We start from the raw sequence: 23,477 nt of genomic DNA on the forward strand, positions 1-23,477 counted from the left end.
AAAGTCATTGGTAGCTTGATGGGGATGGCATTGAATCTATAAATTACCTTGGGCAGTATGGCCATTTTCATGATATTGATTCTTCCTACCCATGAGCATGGAATGTTCTTCCATTTGTTTGTATCCTCTTTTATTTCATTGAGCAGTGGTTTGTAGTTCTCCTTGAAGAGGTCCTTCCCATCCCTTGTAAGTTGGATTCCTAGGTATTTTATTCTCTTTGAAGCAACTGTGAATGGGAGTTCACTCATGATATGGCTCTCTGTTTGTCTGTTATTGGTGTATAAGAATGCTTGTGATTTTTGTACATTGATTTTGTATCCTGAGACTGCTGAAGTTGCTTATCAGCTTAAGGAGATTTTGAGCTGAGACAATGGGGTTTTCTAGATGTACAATCATGTCATCTGCAAACAGGGACAATTTGACTTCCTCTTTTCCTAATTGAATACCCTTTATTTCCTTCTCCTGCCTAATTGCCCTGGCTAGAACTTCCAACACTATATTGAATAGGAGTGGTGAGAGAGGGCATCCCTGTCTTGTGCCAGTTTTCAAAGGGACTGCTTCCAGTTTCTGCCCATTCAGTATGATATTGGCTGTGGGTTTGTCATAGATAGCTCTTATTATTTTGAGATACGTCCCATCAATACCTAATTTATTGAGAGTTTTTAGCATGAAGGGTTGTTGAATTTTGTCAAAGGCCTTTTCTGCATCTATTGAGATAATCATGTGGTTTTTGTCTTTGGTTCTGTTTATATGCTGGATTACATGGAAAACAAAAAAAGGCTAGGGCTGCAATCCTAGTCTCTGATAAAACAGACTTTAAACCAACAAAGATCAAAAGAGACAAAGAAGGCCATTATATAATGGTAAAGGGATCAATTCAACAAGAAGAGCTAACTATCCTAAATATATATGCACCCAATACAGGACCACCCAGAGTCATAAAGCAAGTCGTGAGTGACCTACAAAGAGACTTAGACTCCCACACAATAATAATGGGAGACTTTAACACCCCACTGTCAACATTAGACAGATCAACGAGACAGAAAGTTAACAAGGATACCCAGGAATTGAACTCAGCTCTGCACCAAGTGGACCTAATAGACATCTACAGAACTCTCCACCCCAAATCAACAGAATATACATTTTTTTCAGCACCACACCACACCTTTTCCAAAACTGACCACATAGTTGGAAGTAAAGCTCTCCTCAGCAAATGTAAAAGATCAGAAATTATAACAAACTGTCTCTCAGACCACAGTGCAATCAAACTAGAACTCAGGATTAAGAAACTCACTCAAAACCGCTCAACTACATGGAAACTGAACAACCTGCTCCTGAATGACTACTGGGTGCATAACGAAATGAAGGCAGAAATAAAGATGTTCTTTGAAACCAACGAGAACAAAGACACAACATACCAGAATCTCTGGGACACATTCAAAGCAGTGTGTAGAGGGAAATTTATAGCACTAAATGCTCATAAGAGAAAGCAGGAAAGATCCAAAATTGACACCCTAACATTCCAATTAAAAGAACTCGAAAAGCAAGAGCAAGCACATTCAAAAGCTAGCAGAAGGCAAGAAATAACTAAAATCAGAGCAGAATTGAAGGAAATAGAGACACAAAAAACCCTTCAAAAAATTAATGAATCCAGGAGCTGGTTTTTTGAGAGGATCAACAAAATTGATAGACTGCTAGCAAGACTAATAAAGAAGAAAAGAGAGAAGAATCAAATAGACGCAATAAAAAATGATAAAGGGGATATCATCACCGATCCCACAGAAATACAAACTAGCATCAGAGAATCCTACAAACACCTCTACGCAAATAAACTAGAAAATCTAGAAGAAATGGATAAATTCCTCGACACATACACCCTGCCAAGACTAAACCAGGAAGAAGTTGAATCTCTGAATAGACCAACAACAGGCTCTGAAATTGTGGCAATAATCAATAGCTTACCAACCAAAAAGAGTCCAGGACCAGATGGATTCACAGCCGAATTCTACCAGAGGTACAAGGAGGAACTAGTACCATTCCCTCTGAAACTATTCCAATCAATAGAAAAAGAGGGAATCCTCCCTAACTCATTTTGTGAGGCCAGCATCATCCTGATACCAAAGCTGGGCAGAGACACAACCAAAAATGAGAATTTTAGACCAATATCCTTGATGAACACTGATGCAAAAATCCTCAATAAAATACTGGCAAACCAAATCCAGCAGCACATCAAAAAGCTTATCCACCATAATCAAGTGGGCTTCATCCCTGGGATGCAAGGCTGGTTCAGTATCTGTGATCTTTTATAGCCATTTTTCTTTCCAGAGGAATTGGAAAACTGGTATCAGGCTAAAGGTATAAAGACCACTATCTGCAGAAAAAGCTAACCTGGGATTCTAAGTCAAATATTTTGGTAGTGATCCATTAGAATGCTATCCAAGAAGAAAATGTAAGCTCTTTGCTTAAGATATGGCATTTTTCTTAGCAGTCCTTCAAAGTTAATTTATACAGTTAGAGTTTTCTTGAAGGAATATTGCCAAATACAGAAAATGTATCTATTTTTTTGGCTGACAAAGTTCCTTTTATTATTAAAGATGATTGAAATGAGAAGGACAGAGGAAAAGAGACTGAGAGCTATAACTTGTAGGCAGCCCAACAACATCCACATTTCTAGGGAAACTAGAATAAGAATATAAGATAATAAAACTGGGAAATAAATTATGGCTACCCAAGTTTTCAATACTAGCTGCTCACCATGTAAAGATCATGAAAGGGTCTTTGACTGTTATAAAACTCCATGGATGCTTTTCTATTGTAAAGTAGAACAAACACTGGCCATAATTTACTTTGGACTGTGTCTGAAATATCTGAACCAAAACCAAAACCAAAAGCCCTGACTAAAATCATATCACCATGCTCTCTAATAGGGAAGAAGCACAGACATGACAGCTGAACTTTTACCTACCTCCATTAATGGTCACTTCGCCAAGGCAGTTGTTTGGTACTTTTGGTGCACAACGTTTATGGCAGTTGAATCTGCAATCTAATCCCAATGATTTTCAAACAAAACAGAATGAGAATTTGTCAGAAAGAGAAGTGGTAACCAGAAAATACTTATGTCAGATGAATGAGGGTGATCAAAGTCCAACAGGTGACAAAATCATCCTTACCTTTGCACTGCAAGCCCTGCCTGAAAAGCCCCTTCAGAAGCTTCTTGCAGTACTGGCACACTGTGGGCCGGGTGTAGGAGTGGATGACAAATGTGTGCGGCACTTTAACTTTAGACATCAAAATCTTGTCAAGTTGAATTGGTCGTCCAATGTATGATTGAGAATTTGACCTCTTCTCTCGACCAATAAATGACTCTGATGGTGATTTTTGCTACATTTTGGAAAACAATAAAGGAAGCAAGATGTAAGAGGCTATTTGATTTATATATTTATATATTTTAAGATATCGGTTTACTCTTGTATTTAGTACTTCGATGCTTAATAATATGAAATAATACTGTATTTCTGTTAATTAATATAATTTACTTGCTTTCCCCATTTCTATTTGAGTTACCTTGCTTGTATAATCTTAAAAAAAAGAGAATTGGAGATCAGAATGTTTAAACATGATTTCTAGGTCTTTCAAATATGTTTTTGCTTTAAAAAAGTGGTTTAAATACAGAAATATAAAGCTGGAGTCAAATAGTGCAAATATCATATCATTGACATTTTCTACGGGATTACATTCACATGGTTAGAAAATACAAGCATTTACGAAAGACAGAAAATGAAAAGTAAATGCCTCCAGTTTGCCCTCCATGGTACTTCATCGAAAAAATGCTGTAATCCCAGCACTTTGGGAGGCCAAGGCGGGTGGATCATTTGGGGTCAGGAGTTCAAGACCAGCCTGGCTAACATGGTGAAACCGGTCTCTACTAAAAATACAAAAATTAGCTGGTTGTGGTGGTGCTCGCCTGTAATCCCAGCTACTCGGTGGGCTGAGGCAGGAGAATTGCTTGAACCTGGGAGACAGAGGTTGTGGTGAGCCAAGATCGTGCCACTGCACTATAGCCTGGGCAACAAGAGTGAAACTCCATCTCAAAAAAAAAAAAAAAAAAAAAAAAAAAGAAAAAGAAAGAAATAAAAAAATGCCTTACAGTTCCTTTGGATTACCTAAAGAAAAAAATAAATATGATTTTAAATTTTTCCTCAGCCATACAATAAAAGATTTGTATTACTGGAAACAGAACGAATATACTATAAGAGGAATATAAAAGTGGATGTTTTGGATATAATTATATCTCTGTGTACTCTTGTCCACCATTTTGGAATTATTTAACCATCCCAGTATATAGATTTTTAAAAATTAAATTAACTAAAATTAACCGTGTTTTCTATGTTTTTGGATAATTTCACAGTACCTTTTATATCCTGGGATATATTTGAGAATCGTCAGAATAAATGTATTTTAGAATCATCAGAATAAGATAAACTGAATTACTTTTGAACTGTTGTTATAATTATGTATCTCATTTATATATCTTAATTATTAAGTTTCTACTCTAGAGCAATAACTGTATTAGGTGCCTTAAAAGACAGGCCTTATTATCTAGAGATGAGGCATCTAAGCTCATAAAGTTTAAATACATACCCCTGGGTCAAATGCTAGTAAACAGTGGAACCAAAATGTGAACCTACATTTGTTTGCCTCCAGAGCCCTTGTTTTATCACCATACTCAGTTAATTTCTAATTTTAAATGATTATTGATAAGACAGCAATAAATCACATTTACAAAAAATTTCTATCCCTTTCAATCCCTATCTGCACCAAAAGGTTAAATACTATTACCAAAAGTGAAAACTATTATTTTCAGATTCACTAGGTACAGTAAAAAGAAACTTAAAATGAAGTTCTACACAGGAATATTAGGCCTACAGTTACATTCACAATTACAATTCCATAAAGAAAAACTGTAAAGCATAATTATTCTGGAAAGGTTCAACTCTTGCAGATAAGTCTAGGGAGATTATAAAAATAGCCAAAGGTTTGCCAAACCAGGATCATGAATATAATGAATAAATTACCTTCAATGGAATTAAAGAATAATTAAATCCACAGGGTAAACTCCCTGTTCCAGTGTCCTCTAGTAACTGTAGCCAATGGGCCTGTTTTAAGCATAGACTAAAATGAAAATATTTTTCCATAGTTGAAAAGTTTTAACACTCAGAATAAAAGATAACCTGATGTCACACTTTGTTAGAAAATTTAACATGTTCTCAGATTTGGAAAATCCTATGAAAAGCTGGACAAATCACTGTTCAGTTACATTCCTTAATTTAAGATACCTAATTGTAGGCTGTGCTAACAGAGCCAGTTTGACATTTACTATACCATGGTGCAAATTCATTAGAAAAGCAAGAGGGAATCTAGTAAACTGAATATTTTCTTTTCATCCAACATAAAGACTGCCATAAACTACAAGAACTAGAATTATTTTTGAGAGGTCATTTCATTTATTACCTTCAAGGCAAGATTATGTAAGAAATTTAAAAATGCTCCAAGTTTAGGCAAAAGAAATTAGCAGTCACTCTGTAGCCCAGAGACTATACCACACACATTTTCAGGCAATAATGAGATTTACACAGCCAGCCACATGTGTCCTTGGCACAGAATATGTAATTTATAGTGTCAACTATGTAATTTATAGTGTCAGAAATTAAGATTTTAATAGCATTAATAAAGAGTGCCCTCATACCATTCATGCCATTTTAAATTTCAAAATCAGATAGCAATCCAACCAGACTTATCATTACCTTTTCTTACAGTCCCAAATATAAGTAATTATTTTCAATATGGCCCATTTTTCTAAATGAAAAAGTAAAGCTTTACAATCTTGACACAGGGCGCATGCATAGTAACTTATTTTGTAGAAACCGATTTACTGCTGGAAGGAGACTGAGTTGTTTAATTGTACTAGATAACGAACACCTTGGGAAAGCGAGAGTGGAGAAGCTGTCTGAAGTTCTGTTTTCAGTATTCAATTCTATGTTTCTGGAAGTGTATACACACATATTTGCATGTGCTTTCCCTAACATGAGGCAAATCTGAAGTGCAAAAACAAAAGAGTAAGACTGGGTCATTATCTGATGATTCCCTAAGTGCTTATAGGGTTTTTATCCTTCCTTCAATCAAAAATGTAAAACAAGGACTTTGTTGATATATAACAGATTATTAAAAAAACCAACTGGCTATGGAATAAGGCCATTACCCTGTAATATATATTTATCTATATTTATCAATATTTACCTAAATGTTTAAGAACAACCCTTTCTGTAATCCTGCCATCATCCCTTTACAAATATTTCTTTTTTTTTTTGAGATGCAGTTTTGCTCTTGTTGCCCAGGCTGGAGTGCAATGGGGCAATCTCGGCTCACCGCAGCCTCTGCCTCCCAGGTTCAAACGATTCTCCTACCTCAGCCTCCTGAGTAGCTGGGATTATATGCATGTGCCACCACGCCCGGCTAATTTTGTATTTTTAGTAGAGACGGGGTTTCTCCATGTTAGTCAGGCTGGTCTCGAACTCCTGACCTCAGGTGATCCACAGGCCTCAGCCTCCCAAAGTGCTGAGATTACAGGCATGAGCCACTGCACCCAGCTGGCAAAAGTATTTCTAATGATGTGATCACAAACTAAGACTTAAAGATTTTCAGAATCAATGACACATTTTGTCATTAATAATTAATAATCAGTTGCTATTTTAAGCAAAAATATAAAATTCCAATTACTATGTGAAGTTTTATGCAAAGGCATGTACACCATAAAGCATAATTACAGTATGTTTTGGTTTGATATATCAAGCTACAGAGCAGGCAAAAATTCAGAAATTAATAGTTTTAAAGGAAATGATACTTCAAAAAAAAACTCATTGATCTTTGCATTTTAAGATAATTTCAAGAGGAAACTAGAGAGTAATTCAGAAATGTCTGCATGAAATGCATTTTTTTTTTTTTGAGATGGAGTCTTGCTCTGTTGCCCAGGCTGGAGTGCAGTGGTGTGATCTCGGCTCACTGCAAGCTCTGCTTCCCAGGTTCACACCATTCTCCTGCCTCAGCTTCCCGAGTAGCTGGGACTACAGATGTCCACCACCACGCCTGGCTAATTCTTTTGTATTTTTAGTAGAGATGGGGTTTCACCACATTAGCCAGGATGGTCTTGATCTCCTGACCTAGTGATCCGCCCACCTCGGCCTCCCAAAGTGCTGGGATTACAGGCGTGAGCCACCACACCCAGCCTTGAAATGCATTATTATACAAAGTAAAGAGATTTCATTATATATCAAGTTTATATGTTATAACAACTTTGTATGTTTATTATACATAAATAAAACTCAAATTCTTCATTAACTTACTACATTTTCTTGGCTTACTTGTATATTTAATTACAATGTGCACAGTACTTTAGAGTTTTAAATAACACCTTTCTTTAAAGCTAACTATAATAAAGTGAAAATTCTTCCTTACCCGTCAACACTATTGAAGGTTTTACTGGGTTTATTAAGTTAACTAAATGGTATTTAAGTTAATTTTCACTGTTAGTTTCTATTGCAATTTGGCCCCATGTATTTGGTGAACCTGAAAAATCTGCAGAATGATTTTTTTTTTTTTTAATGAGAAGAGGAGGGAAAGTTGAAATGCTTTGGAAAGTCTGTTTTGTTCTGCTTCATTAACATGTTCAGAGAAAAAAAATGGCTCAAAACTTAAAGAGCACATTTAAATTTCATTTTTTATAACTATGGGAAACACATACAAGAGAATGCATTTTTAAAAATTTTATATTTTTATATTAGCCATATGTTCTATGAGTTGGAGGAGTTTAGATCAACTGACAGGTGTGGAACTTTTGTAAGAACTGACATCACTGTAAAACATGGTATTGAGATAGATGCATATAAATGATTTGATTTGGCAAATTATAAATAATGACAAATATAAAGGTATTTTTTGTGTTAGAAGTGTAAGAGTTAACACATCATGCATGGGAGATAATATGAGAACATAATGATGAAAGTTGTATTTTAAAGCCAGGAATAGAGATTAAATCAAATAAAAATTATGGAGATCAATTTTTTTAAGTTTGTGTTTTCACAAAGCATCTTTAACATTCTTATACCAAGTGTTTCATTTGAAATTACTGCCAAAGCTGGAACTCTGTGCACTGAACACCTACTCAGAGAGACAATGTATCCTGCTCTTCTAGAGACTGAATTTGTTTTTTAACCTAGTGTGCTAAATTAATTGACTCAGCAAGTTTGGAACCTTCCCAGGAAATGATTGCTTAGATTACATTGTGGAAACTCCAACTGCCAGCATGTCTTTAAACATTTAACAGGACTGAAATAATTTCCCAACAAGGTATATTCCACTTAGCAGTTCAAAATGAACTCTCTTCATTAGTTAAGCTAAAAAACACAGAAGAAAAGTTGCCTTTACTTGTGGTTTGTTTATTGTCACTTGCGTAAAAAATCAAACATAAAATTCTCTGAGATAAAAGTCACTTGACAATAAAAAATGGCTCAAATGAAAATGTGTGCATTATTAAAATATTTCTGTGTGTTAACTAAAATTCATTTCACAGCAATTCACTGTGTCTGGATTTGGAGAGACAAACTCCCTTTAAGTTAAAGAGAAATAGAGAATACTTTAGCATACACGTGAACATCTCTTTATGGATTTTTCTGAATCATTTGATAATAAGCTCCTATGGAAGAACAAAGTCCGTGACAAACAGTAAGCAGTTTCACCTGAGATAAGTGTATGTTTTCAAGAACTAAATGCATAGGATTAGTGGATGAGACATTTCAATAGAAATATTTAATATACAGACTGTAATAAAAGATTTTTACAATTTAAAGTTACATAAACTGTAACACTGACATACTTGCTTTACAAGATTTCAGTTTTAAGAGCGGACACCTGGTTAAGGAATATTTTCCACTGCAAATGCTCTGTACTTGTCTGCCTGCTCCTTGCCCCTACTTCAACATGAAAATCTGTGCAGAACTCTTCTGCTACCAAACTCAAACACTTAATAGGCTGTTCATATTAATGGGTGGCCCTCAGCATCAAGGATGCAATGAGGAATGGTTGAGATTATAGTAATTTGGAGAGGACAGCGTCACTGTAAAAGGGATGCCTGCAGCTCAGTTAGTTCTAACAGCTGCCATGTGAACATGTAAACTCATTGTTGATGGATCTTTTAGTTTTTCAAAAGAAGCAGGGAATCTAGGTGTGTGATAAAATAACTTGATCTAGATGTCAGCAACTGAAAAAAAAATTTAAAAACTTTGTGCCAGTCAATTTATCTGGGGACTAAATCTAGTTCAAATGGAGACCTTTGAGGTTATAAAAAGTGTTTTCTATCATTATCTAGTTCAGCCAAAGACCTTTATATATGCCAAACTATTTTCATAGCACTTTACATGGATTTCATTTATTTATACCTCATGTATAAATAAACTATACATTTTATACAACTATTTATACATTTTATACAACTATTTTCATAGCACTTTACATAGATTTCATTTATTTATACCTCAGGTATAAATAAACTATACATTTTATACTACTATTTATACATTTTATACAACTATTTTCATAGCACTTTACATGGATTTCATTTATTTATACCTCCATGTTACATCTAAAGAAACTGAGTTACTGAGAGATTAAATCATTTTCCCAAGATCACACAACTTGTAAGTAGCAGAACTATGAATTCAGGTAGTTTTGCTCCAGATAACAATGATTCCTTTCTCCTTAGATCCTCCCCAGCTCTCACATTCCTTGATTTTATGCTAATATAGAAAACAGCAAGTATTTTCTTCCTCTCAGTTAATCAATAAGGATGACATAAGAGGCAATAAGACAACAAGAATAATCAAATAGTAGTGTGTTTTATGTGGCAAAAATGATATGCAGGATATCATGAACCCCTTAACCTTGACCTACAGAAGAGATTTCTAACCAGCTTGTCTGTGCTTAGATGATAGGACCTGAGTCATGTACGTTTTCCAGAACACAATAACTAGTGGAATAAACAGCTGCTATTGCATAAACATCACTCAGTTGGCTGCCTACTTTCCTATTCAGGTGTTATTATGCTTAAAAGATACTGGCATAACTATGCAAAAATAGATGCAAGCAAATGTTAATCTTTTATTCCGTAAGTTTCAAGATCTAGCATTTTGTACTATCATTCAAAAAACAGTGCAGAGTAACAGCTTAAGACAGTTCTCTCCTATTGCCATTGAGATGGATCTATCTAATTTAGCAAGTGTTTCCTGGGGAAAATTTTACCTGAAAGCTCAATTCAGATGCTTCAGGACATATAAATATGAGGAAATAACATTCTCTGTGCCCAATTAGTTTACTAGCCAGTAGAGTCCTAGATACAGCATAATGTTATTATTGTTGACCTTTATATTTACTCTTTCCCTTTCTTCATAGACGGTTTCCTCCTTAGTCTTCAGATTTCAGTTCCCATGCCCCCTTCTCTGAGAGGCCTCCACACCACCTAACTTATTGCTTACCCCCACTCCATACTCTATTACTCTCTCACATCATCCTGTCTCCTTCAAAGTCATTAATGCAGCATGCAACTGTATTATTTACCTATTTGTTTACTGAATTTTTATTGTCTCCCTTCAACAGAATATAGGTTCCAGGAGGGCAGCATCTTTATTATTTCGTTCATCATTGTATCACGAATTTCTGGAATACCATGTCACAAAGAATAATTGCTAATATATATATATATGAAAGTTCAAAGGAAAGATAAACCATATTCATGGTGGAGGTGAGGGGTCATTCAGAAAGGGGGTTTCCTGAAGAAAAGACATTTGCATGGACCCCAAGGTGAGTCTTGCCATACCATGGCTATGTTGTGTATTATTAGCAATTAAAATTTTGTTTGGGTGTGGGGTGGGGAGGAAGGAGGGATGGTTAATGGGTGCAAAAAAATAGCACAGTGAATAAGATCAAGTATTTGCTATCACAACAGGGTGACTACAGTTAAAAATAATTTAACTGTGTATTTTTAAATAACTAGAAGAGTATAATTGGATTGTCTGTAACACAAAGGATAAATCCTTGAAGTGAATGGATACCCTATTTACCCTGATGTGATTATTAAATACTGCATGCCTGTATGAAAATATCTCATATAACCCAAAAATATATATACCTACTATGTACCCACAAAAATTAGATAGATAGATAGATAGACAGACAGACAGACAGACAGATAGATAGATAAATTTTTTTCAGGACAATTCAGTCCTATCAATCTGCAAACTGTCCAGAGATTTCTTTTTTATACTTCGAAACTGTCTGTCTCACTTAGGGATGATGACCTAACCTGCTGTTAGGAAAACATAGTGCTGAATGATCAGTCTGAGGCTTCTTTCTGAAGCAAAAAACAAACAAACAAACAAACAAAAAACGAAAAAAAACCCCACACAGTCATCTGCAACAACACTACATGAATATATGACCTCTCACACAGGAGTGGGGATTTTCCAGCACAGAGCTCTTTGACAACAGAAAAATATGAAAACCCTTGAGAAATGGAGTTCATATAGGAACACACATGTTTCCAGGCTCTATAATTCAGGCGGTAGAGAGTAAGGTGTTTGCTGAGTTTCAGGTTGTTTGGTGGTATTCAGATTCTCTATCCCTTGAGCTACCTGTCAAATATCCTAAATATATAGCATAAATAAAAGCTAATCAACACCTTTTCATAACAGTGAAAGGGTGGCTACAGGGCAAGCAAAAAAAAAAATATGTGCCCACTGCTTAGTGGTGGCAGATACTGTGTTATACTGTGGAGAATCCATTTCTTAATGTTTACAGCAATCTGTGAAAGCTTTCAAAGTAATAACATATATAATCTCTTATTAAAATACAAGGTGATCTAGATTTGCTGAGTGCTAAAGTAATCGTGGAAGTTACATTAACTTTTATATTGCCTTTGGTTTACTCTTTTCAAGTAAACCAAAATGAAGGGTAAAGGAACCCTGATATTTTCTTAAGTGATCTACCCATTGCAGGGAAAGCACCAGAACTGTTCAAAAATTATTGCAAGTTACATGTACATTTCCACTGAAGAAGAAAATAACTGCATGTCAACAACTTCTACTTTGGGGCTTTAAGTGTCAGAAAGTGAAATGGAGGGTAAACACATTATGTGGGAAAACCAAGGACAGTAATTTTAAAGGTAAATATTCCCATAGTATTTGACCTTACCTGAATAGACAAGGACCTGGCCTGGGTTTACGGTCTCACTGGAAAGCTGAATGAAATAGTCTGAAAAGAGACTGTGGCATTGATTACTACTGCCTTGGAGACACCAAGCGGCTGGGAAAGTATGCCATAAACACAGTCCTAGGCCACAGAGGCGAGAGCCTCTCCCTTCAAAAACAGCCCATAAGGATAACTTTATAGTGTTACAGGAAATAAGGGGCCGGAGAGACCAAATAGAGGTGCAGGAGAGTTTATTTAAGGTGTACACTAGCTTAGCAGACATGTGTCCTGAAAGACTGAGCACAAGACAAGGAAAGCAGATGCCTTTTAAGCAGTTTATGGCGGGAACTATGTGTTGCAGGAATCAGGCTTACAGAAGCGAGAACGAAAGCAGTTAATCATTAGGTAACATTCTCGAGATTCAGCTTACATCTTGGGAAAAACATGTCCTATAACTTATGCTCATCTATTTTGTGACCTTGCAGCTGCACAGCAAGGAAAACAGAAACTTACAGACCTTACAAAATATATGGGAAAGAGATAAGGTTAATTAATGTCTTACAGTTTCTACAGAAAGGCAGTTAACATTCTTTTTTAACTTTTACTTCAAGGGGGTTCACCAATGCCTTACAGCTAAACTTTTATTATTTTTTCTATTTCACAAGGACAATCAATTCTTTAACTTTCCTACTTCAATCCCCCCTTTGGTGCTCTGTAAAAATGATGTTTAATAAAGACCACCATAATTTTTTGTTTTTTTTTTTTGAATGGGTATATATTTTTTTGAGGCCAGGCCTGGTACTTGGTTAAGGCCCTGATTTGAGTAGTAGTATGCTTCGTTACCATTGCCTCTACAGTTGACTGGATACTTTTGATTAATAGGGGCAGGCGGCAAGGGAGAATTAGACATCTTTTAACTACAACTATAAAGCATTAGAGTCTTGAAATTTTATTAGAGTCTTAAAATTTTTTATTAGAGTCTTGAAATTATCGAAAGATGAGAACCATTCATTAAAAAGTGAATCTGGGGACTATTTTTTCCCGGTTTGAACTGTGACATGAGCAAGTTTAACCATTTTCCCTGGGCCTGCCTTATAAATGCTGTGTTTACCATGCATTTGCTGGCCTCACAAAGTCTTTTATAAAATTGGTTGGGGCTTTTTTTTTTTTTTTTGAGACGGAGTCTCGCTCTGTCACTCAGGCTGGAGTGCAGTGGCGCAATCTCGACTTACTGCCAGCTCTGCCTCCCGGGTTCACGCTATTCTCCTGCCTCAGCCTTCCGAGTAGCTGGGACTACAGGTGCCCGCCACCATGCCCAGCTAATTTTTTGTATTTTTAGTAGAGACAGGGTTTCACCGTGTTAGCCAGGATAGTCTCAATCTCCTGACCTCGTGATCCGCCCACCTCGGCCTCCCAAAGTGCTGGGATTACAGGCGTGAGCCACCACGCCCGGCCTGGCTGGGGCTTTTATCTGCACCCTGAAGCACCTTTGAGATTTTTTTTATATTGATTGCTCTTTTTTTTGCCGTTTCTTAAACTTTGCAGGAGTATCTTTTGGTATCTCTGCAGCGGCTGTAGTTGGGCTGCCTTATTTGGGTCCCAGTGGGGGTCCTTTTGTTCCTTGAGAGTTATTTGTATGACTCTGGCACAGACAGACTTGAGATGGCCTGCCTGACTTTTTGAGCCATTTGTTTTAATTTCTTGCAGTTTTGATTGTTTTTTTCACAGGTGATACTGGGGACATGTATTTATTTGAGCTTTACTTTTTAGACGCAGGTAGCCTTGGTAAAGGGGGGTAAATTGGATTGTAAGGAGGAGGGGTCTTTATTCCCTCCAGTGGTTCTTGCAAAACCGGTTTTTCCTGTGGCTTTCCTTTTGTTTCTGTGTTTGCCAGTGAAGTTTTTATTTGTGGTTTGGTTTGTGTTACAAGTTTTTGTGATTTTTTTTTTATTTTGTGTTTACTGGTGAAGTTTTTACTTTGTGTTTGTAGTTGCTAGTGTAGTTGATTTTTTTTGGCTTGAGCGTCAAGAGTTTGTAATAAGCTGTTAAACAGGGGCTGTATTTAGCTATGAGTTAATAAAAGGAAATTTGGTTTGAATGTCTTGACTCTTTTGACTTTGGTTATTACCTTAAATACATGGCTAATTGTTTTTTGTTTTTATTTATAGCGCCTTTGGCTGGCCCTTCAACATTAAAAGAGGGTTATTTTAATTCACACAGGGTTTTCAGCATTTGAGGGGTTAACTTGACTTTTTGATTTCCCATAAAGCCTTTTTAAAGTTTTTAAATATGCATTCCAATGGAGAGGGTTTTGACGATTTTCCTCCCATTTCTTCCCAGTAACGACACAGTACATTCACTTTTCCTTTCTTTTTAGACCAATCAGACCTGGTTGGTCTTACACTTTGCTTAGAGCATACAGCCTCTACTAAGAGACCTGTAGCCTTCTACATGTCACTCCTCATGTTGCTTCCTTCTGGAACCGTCTTTATCACACACACTCACACACTTCCCTGCTTGCAGCTCCCTTTCCTGGTTGGGGTAGCGAGCCACTCTCGCCACCTCCAGTTTCCTAGTTGGGGTGGTGAGCCACTCTCGCCACCTCCAGTTTTCTTTTCCTAACTGACTTAGCGAGCCACTCTCCTGTCCTGTCTCTGTTGGGGTGTGAGTTTCATTCAAATCAATGAGCCAGTCTTGTTGTCCCCAGCCCCTCTGGGTGAGATTAGTTGTCACTCCCCTGGAGGTGATCAGGCTTCCCTTCTGTCCTTAGGGACAGGTCCTGCCTCAGGGCCGAAACCTTACCGCGGTTCAGATGTCTGCGCAGTGCTTCTGATACCATCCAGGAATCCCCTTTACTGGTTCAGTTGCACTGTCTGGAAGGGCACCAGGACATGGGAGGGCTTATCCCCTTCTGGGCTGAAGCTCTCCCATTGGCGTCAACGTTCCCAGGTTTCCTCTGTCCCAGGGCCTCAGTCCCACAGGCAAAGGAGACAGAAATCTGCCATCTCCAGTCCCGGGTTTCGGCACCAGAAATGTTGCTGCAAATTAAGGTACCAGAGAGACTGAACAGGGGTGTGGGAGAGTTTATTTAGGGTGTACACTGGCTTAGTGGACATGTATCCTGAAAGACTGAGCACTAGACAAAGAAAGCAGTTGCCTTTTAGGCAGTTTTTGGCAGGAACTACGTGATGCAGGAATCAGGCTTACAGAAGCAAGAACAAAAGCAGTTAATCATTAGGTAACATTCTTGAGATTCAGCTTACATCTTGGGAAAAACATGTCCTGTAACTTATGCTTATCTATTTTGTGACCTTGCAGCTGCACAGCAAGAAGGAAAACAGAAACTTAGAGACCTTACAATATATGTGGGAAAGAGATAAGGTGTCTTACAGTTTCCACAGAAAGGCAGTTAATATTCTTTTCTAACTTTTTACTTCAAGGGGTTCACCAATGCCTATTACAGCTAAATTTTTATTATTTTTTCTATTTCACAAGGACAATCAATTCTTTAATTTTTCTACTTCAATAGTACATTATAGAATCCTAGCCCATAACACTCAATGTCAAACATGTAGTGCTGTGTGTGTCTGTGTGTACATGCTCATGTGCTTCTGAAACAACGTGGTAAGACCAAAGACTAGATTTTAATGCAACTTAATTACAAAAGAGAAAGAGACAAAAGATAAGACACTTTTTTCCTCTATTTATCCCACACCCCCAAAAGAGCTTTGGGTTTTAAAAATACAGAAAAGCACTCACTCAATGAAATTATATCACTCAAGTGATATTTTCAGTGCATGGCTACACAAAAATAGATACCACTAAAAACTGGGCTATTTAGAGAAAGAGGCATATTTGTTCGTAACTCCCTGACATTGTCTCATCTTACATTTCACTATATTTATTATTAAAATGGCAACATCGTCACCCTTTTTGAGAAGGCAAGAAGCGATTCATCTGATTAGATTAAATCAAGTATCAGAATACTATGTCTAAGGGGTTGAGTAAAATAATGTATCTAAATATTTGTGAAAAGACACAAATATTTTAGAGGCTGAGTTTTCTCTAGTTTCTAGAAGTCTAATTTATAGTACCTATTCCAATCTTCCACTCTCCTCTCTCCTTCTCATTATTATTTCTTCTATACAAATCTTTTTTTTTTCCCTGGGTAGGCACATTCATGAGGACATATAAACTGTTGAAGTGAACATGAGTAACCTTTTTTCATATTTTTTATTTATTATTTTATTTATGTATGTATTTTTGAGATGGAGTTTTGTTCTTGTGCAGGCTAGAGTGCAATGGCTGTGATCTCTGCTCAATGCAACCTCCACCTCCCAGGTTCAAGCGATACTCCTGCCTCAGCCTTCTAACTAGCTGGGATTATAGGCATGCACCACCATGCCCAGCTAATTTTTTTGTGTTTTTAGTAGAGATGGGGTTTCACCATGTTGACCAGGCTGGTCTCGAACTCCTGACCTCAGGTGATCCACCCACCTTGGCCTCCCAAAGTGTTGGGATTATAGGCGTGAACCACCATGCCTGGCCCTTTTTTTCATATTACTCAGGTAGCAGTTCAGAAGTTATGAGCAGTCAGTAATTAGGGGAGAAGAGACTTAAATCTGTCACAGCCTAGAACATTAGATGGACGCAGATGCCCACAAGTAAATGCCTGTAATTCCTAACAGTGGAAGGCTCTGTTTTGTGTCTTGTCAGGAGTGCTATGGAGGTCACCGTACCTTGCCTGAGAGGTGCACGGGACCTTCAGAGCTGTTACTAAAAATCCTATTGTTTTTAAGACCTATATATTAGTAAGTGTGGGGCAATTGGTATATGATGCCACCCCCTCCCAGTAGGGTTCATGAAGAACTCTCCAGTAGTATTCACATTTACAATCACATATCTGCAAGGTTTTGTTCAGAGCGTGAATTCAGAATGGACATATATGATAACCCAGACTTGTGGAATGAAATCAGATAACTGTAACTCAAAGCAGGCCTCACAATCTTATTAATTTTACTGAAGGACACTTTCCCCAGAAACTCACTATTGCATATAGTCTCAGGAAGCAGGGAAGTTCTGGATAAAAAATTTTTGGACATCTGTCCTCACTGAAAGTACACACTGCCTAGGTTTGAACTTGAAAAACTAGTTTATACGATCATCAAAGGAAAACTTGCAATTTCTGGCAAATGTACTACATGGGTGTCATGGTGCATATTTAAATGGAAAAATAACTTTTTATTTCAGAGAAATCACCAGAATTCCTTGAATTCCAGAACACAAGAGTTAAGTCTCTACTTCCAAGTAGACTTTCGCGGCATTGAAAAATATCCTGGAAAATGTTCATCTGGGCAGTAAATATCATCATAGTTAAGAAATAGCTTTTTTGTCCATTATTTGCTTATTTGAAAAGAAACTACTTTGACTATTATAAAATGTATCAGGATCATATCTAATTATAGATAGAAAATACAATGCTGGTATTCTCTTGTTTTCATTTTTTAAATAAATGAAAACAGCAACTAAATGAATCGTTTTTGAGGGGAGATTTTCTATGAACTTATGCAGCCTAGCGCTCATTTTAGTACAATCCGTGTCTTCATTACATGTAAGTCAGTAAACCTGTGTGAAAATAATAGCAGTTTATGGCCAATTGTTATTTAGAAAATACGCAACCTCACATAAAAAGTTAAACTGAATATTGTCCAAATTTCATAAAATTAAAGGATATAAAATGGTCAAATGCAGAGAAAGCTTTTAGAATGAGCGATTTATTTCCTAATAATTTCTGTAAGGTGGCCTGAATGTTAAGAACAACCAAAAAGATTAGGCTAGAAGCATTTAATTCCAAGAAAAAATAAGTTTTCTGTAGAGCCTCTTAACTTCAAAGCTAAATTAGTAGATACCTCCTTAAAGTCACTTAAAAACATTTAAGATAACTTTAGTAAAGTTATTTAATTTTTTTAAACAAATCCATAATGTAAAAAATGCTGTCATCAATTATATCTTATGGTCACACAGGTCATCCAATATCTTAAATTCTGCTTCATTTTCTACCTTGACTTCAGTTCTTTTACTTCAAGAAAAGATCATTCTCCTCAATTGCTTGACAAAAATATTATCTTTAATTTGGCCATGTTGATTTATTTTCAACACGTCTGTATACGGTTAAGTCTCTATACAGTAAGAGAATGAATGAAAATATGTCTTCTCCATGTTAAAAAAATCAATATGGGAAAAGACATAAAAAACATACAGATCACAGATTAATAGAGGATAACAGTCATAATACATAAAGACTATAAGCAACCAATAAGCAACTCAATGGAAAAAGAGAAAGGCAATTCACCATGGCTGAAATACAAATGGCCAATTAACATATGAAAAGACTTTATTCTCTCCAACAAAGAAATATACAGTTAGGCAGATTATATATATATATATATATATATATATTTCAAATTAGCAGGGAGGAAAAGCCTTTTAAAATATTGACAACACCTGTTGTTGGGAAGAGTATAAGGAAATGGAAACTCTCATACACTATTTTCAGTAGAGTTAAAAATGTAAACTTTCACACTTTTGAATAATTTTTTTTTTTAAAGAAAAGCAGTATAACCTATTTGGATTCTAATAATGTTGTCCACTAACTCATTCAGTAAATAATTTTTATTTTTATTTTATTTATTTTTTTTTTGAGACAGTCTCATTCTATCACCCAGGCTGGAGTGCAGTGGCATGATCTTGGCTCAATGCAACCTCTGCCTCCTGGGTTCAAGCAATTCTCATACCTCAGCTTCCTGAGTAGCTGGGATTACAGGTGCGTGCCACCACGCCTGGCTAATTTTTGTATGGTTTTAGTAGAGGCAGGGTTTCACCATGTTGACCAGGCTGGTCTCGAACTCCTGGCCTCAAGTGATCTGCCTGTCTCGGCCTCCTAAAGTGCTAGTATTACAGGTGTGAGCCACTGTGCTTAGCCAAATAAATATTTATTCAGAATTTACTAGTGCTTTTACAAATATGCAAAAAATACATAGAGATGCTTATTTTTTGCATTATTTCAAATTTAAAATGGAAACAGGAGGAGAGATTGGTTACATAAATCAATATATTTCATTGTAATATAATACCAGGAAGCTTATACAAAGACATATACTATATTTACTTGTCGGTATATGGTTTACCTATGCAAGCTCCACGAAGGCAGGTAATTTATCTATTTTTGCACACTTGTGCACCTCAGGGTTACAGACATAAAAGTATAAACTGACCAGGACATGCTGAACATGGAGCAATGGCCAGGTTTCTATAACCATTCTGCTACTTGCACAACTGTCACTAAAACATTTCTCTGAAGAAATTTTGGTCGAATTTTATGCATCAGTTTCTTCCAAGACATTTATAAAGAGAAAAGTCTGTTATCTTTTTGACAAACTAGACGTAAACAAAGTTCAAGAAAAATAGCTCATGCCGAAAACACATCTTATTTCCATCAGGAGCTAGCCTGTGAAGGCCTGGTTGCTTTTAATTTGTACAACTTGCACAGAAAATCAGACTACTCTTCAGTCCTCCTTTATGCAATCTGTTCCCAACTGCAATGTGGGAGAAGGAAGTGAAAAATGTTTCCCGTCCTTCTTTGGCTTCATGCCCAAAGGATTATTTGAAAGGAAAGATACTAATTCACATTTAAAATTATGTCTAGAAGGCATTTTAAATTACAAACCAAATTTACAAGACTATAAAAAATTACACTCACCTAGCTTTCACACTGGACTTATTCTAAGTAGGACACTTTTTGAATAAGAACGATTTTCCAAAAATAGAAATTTACTATTATTGAAGCAGATGTCTTCATCCTGTAGCTTATGAATCAGAAATCTTGACTCATCCATCTTAATTAACCCAGAACATGTTCTGGTAGTGTTTTCATTAGCTTCCTTTGTTAGAGTTACCTTAACAAGATCATCTTAGAATGGATACTAATAATAATATTTGAAATTTATAGTCCCACGAGGGAAAATAACAGTATGTCAACTCTCAATTGACCAAGGTACAGAAATAAAAGACAGTAAACATTCACAAGTCAACTGACCAAAACAAACCATCACAAGAAGAGCACTGTTGTATGCTCTAATACTTGACCTAAATACTTCTCCTCTACGTTCACATCATTCATTGCTTAAGATAGAAAAAAGGCCAATTTTGGAGGAGGGCTTAACTAAAACCTTTTTTAAAGGAAATTTGTGTTTTTTCCATATATAATTTCTGTCTGGATTGAGAGACTGACATTTCCATTTGTATACCATTTTTAAAAAATAATTAATAGATTGTGATAACACAAAAGGATGGAAAGATCCTTTATTGAAAAGGTAAGTTCATGGGTGTAGCACCCTAACATGACACATGTACCCTAGAACTTACAGTATAATAAAAATACATATATATATATTAAAAAAAGAAAAAAAAAAAAAAGAAAAGGTAAGTTCAGGAACTGTAAACAAGCCGTTACAGCCATCTTTAGGCAGTATACTGGGATGGTGTCCTCACTTTGCATGCCTCTGTGGTACCCGGGATCAGGACATAGTTCCAATGTGCATGAGATTCATTTAACATAGCATTGCGTAAGCGAGGGCTGATGTATTCTTCTTTATTCTCAACGTGTCTGCTCAGTTTCATTTAAAAAAAAAAAAACAATGTTATGAAATCAAGCAATCACAGGGCAAAATTTGACCTGAAAAACCTAATTCTATTACTCTAGACTTCATTGCTCTTTGGCTTATTGGGACTGTGAAAAGTTAAATATAACAGGACAAAAGCAAGGAAAACCTGAGGGCTTTCTGTAGGTCAATGTATTGAATTTTGAGCTAAACCCTGACCTGATTATTCTCATAAAGTCAGTACAGACAATTGTCTGATGTCAGCGTAATATGCTGGTTTGAAAAAGATAGTGAAGCGAATTTCTAGTGCCAGGTAGCATTAGTACCTACCTCAAAGCCAGGACTCACAGGAGACTGAAACATGAAGTTGTAAGAGCAAAAAGCAGGCAAAGGTGCAGAATCAAAGGAGAAAAAGACAGGAAAACAACGTTATTGGATGGAAGCAAAGCACATTACTCAATAATGTTTCATATAGGCATGCTTTCAAAAAAAAGCAAAATGTTATACTAAACAGTCTTTATAACTACAGAGATATCTGAGTTGCAAACTACATTTAATATTTAAATGGAACTATAGACACTAAGTAAAAATTGCAAAAATAGTTGTGAGTTGGTAGATGTTAAAAAAAAACAACTCTACTTGTCATGGTCTCAGTGATGAACGATGGTTCTTTCACCTCATTGAAAATAAATTATAGTCAAAATGAAGCGTTTTTGACCTTTAAGTGAAAGATTAGATTTTCTTCACAATAATTCATATTCTCAATGGGAAAAGAAAGAAAAAGGTCATCAAAGTAATCAAATGATACAAAGTTGTTATGTGCTTGCAAGAAAGAATAAGCTAATGAATAATCAGTAGCAGTCAGTGGTTTCCAAACCTAGAAAGTCCAATAGCGGGTTAGAGTTTTAAGGAGAAAAATATACCTACAGTGTATTCTTTGCTCATTTTAGAATCTTTGTTGCATATCATTATTTTCTATCTGATTCCGTTCAAGGTTGAATTATAATTCAAAAACAGTAAGGTTACTCTTAATGATTTTTTAAAAGACAAGAGGTAGTATCAATGAAAAATATGACAGAGCTTAATTAAGTAGATAACACTTGACTGGTAATTTATATTGAATATGTTCTTTTTCATCTCTGTTCTCTCAAGCTTTTTGGGGGCAGCTCTATCTGATAACTAGAAACCAAATCAAAACTACAATATAGTTCACTCTTTTTCTTAACAAAAATGCATGACTGAGCTTTGAAATGTGATTTTTTTGCAGTGTTGAATAAAAGACCTCACACTGAGAAAAATCCTAGTATCTGTTTTTTTTGAATCCTCAGTCCTCATTTGCAATCTACAGTTAACCCATTTTGTCAGAAACTTTGGAAAGTCATGAGCATTTAGACTGAGGTTCTACCAAGACTGATCGGTTATCCAGTATTACCTGCTACAGGCCGGGCGCAGTGGCTCACGGCTGTAATCCCAGCACTTTGGGAGGCCGAGGCAGGGGGATCAAGAGGTCAGGAGATTGAGACCATCCTGGCTAACACGGTGAAACCCCGTCTCTATTAAAAAATACAAAAAATTAGCCGGGCGTGGTGGCAGGAGCCAGTAGTCCCAGCTACTCGGGAGGCTGAGGCAGGAGAATGGCGTGAACCCGGAAGGCGGAGCTTGCAGTGAGCCGAGATCGCACCACTGCACTCCAGCCTGTGTGACAGAGCAAGATTCCATCTCAAAACAAAACAAAACAAACAAACAAACAAAAAAGAAAAAAACCTGCCACATTTCTAGATTGACATAAAGCATGTGCAGAACTCAAGGGCAACAACCACTCATTTGAAAAGAACCAAACATGAGTTTCAGGGAAAAATTATAACTTTGTTTGCAGGTACTCTTAGGGCACATTTGCATGCAGAAATGGCAAAGTTAGCTCTTTGGGAGAGGAAATCAATTTCTCAATTTCCAAAGTAAAGTATTATCCTTGCTATCTATATATCTGATATCCAAAGTGTATGTTTTTCCCCCAGTTAGTAGCCCTGAATCTCTTTTTTCTGGGCCGTCATCACAATTCAACTTCAGCTGCATGCTGTTCAGCTCATATTTGAAGATGGTCTGTGCAACATGCTTTCATTTACTCATTCCTCTAAGTTATTGTTTCCCAAAGTGCATGTACTTCCCACACAATATTAATGCATTTTATGAGAAAAGGGTTCCATATTAGAGTGGATTTAAGAACACTAATTTCACCACTGTCAGACTTCTTATGCATAATGACTCCTAGGATGTCCAATATTTGGATGAACCAAGAAGCATTTCCTAATCTTATTTGACCAATTTTTTTTTCAGAACATTTTATGGGGCCATTTTTTTTTTAAGAAAAACTTTGAGAAACACAGAGACAGTTCTATCTTTTCATCTTGTTATCAAGTTAGAATCACCAGAAATGTCTATAAATCACCAAGGAAAAGAGAGCGACCTGTTTCATTGGTAGTTGGTTGTAAACTATACCACAGTTTTGTTTTTGTTTGGTTTTTC

General features: G+C 36.3%; 1 protein-coding gene across 2 annotated transcripts in view; it reads right to left on the bottom strand.

Annotated features, from left to right (window-relative positions):
- Positions 1 to 23,477, bottom strand: part of PRKD1 (protein kinase D1) — a 362,251-nt gene that overhangs the window by 62,831 nt on the left and 275,943 nt on the right. Inside the window, exons 5-7 of one of the 2 annotated variants that reach the window (XM_054448320.2) lie at positions 21,285 to 21,308; positions 3,171 to 3,381; positions 2,966 to 3,043 (exon numbers count right to left, since the gene is read on the bottom strand). In XM_054448320.2, coding sequence (XP_054304295.1) covers positions 2,966 to 3,043; positions 3,171 to 3,381; positions 21,285 to 21,308 — 313 coding nt within the window. The remainder of the gene's footprint in view (positions 1 to 2,965; positions 3,044 to 3,170; positions 3,382 to 21,284; positions 21,309 to 23,477) is intronic. The other variant, XM_054448321.2, reaches the window with a different exon arrangement.

Source organism: Pongo pygmaeus, chromosome 15 (assembly GCF_028885625.2).
Source record: "Pongo pygmaeus isolate AG05252 chromosome 15, NHGRI_mPonPyg2-v2.0_pri, whole genome shotgun sequence".
NCBI classification, from domain to species: Eukaryota; Metazoa; Chordata; class Mammalia; order Primates; family Hominidae; genus Pongo; species Pongo pygmaeus.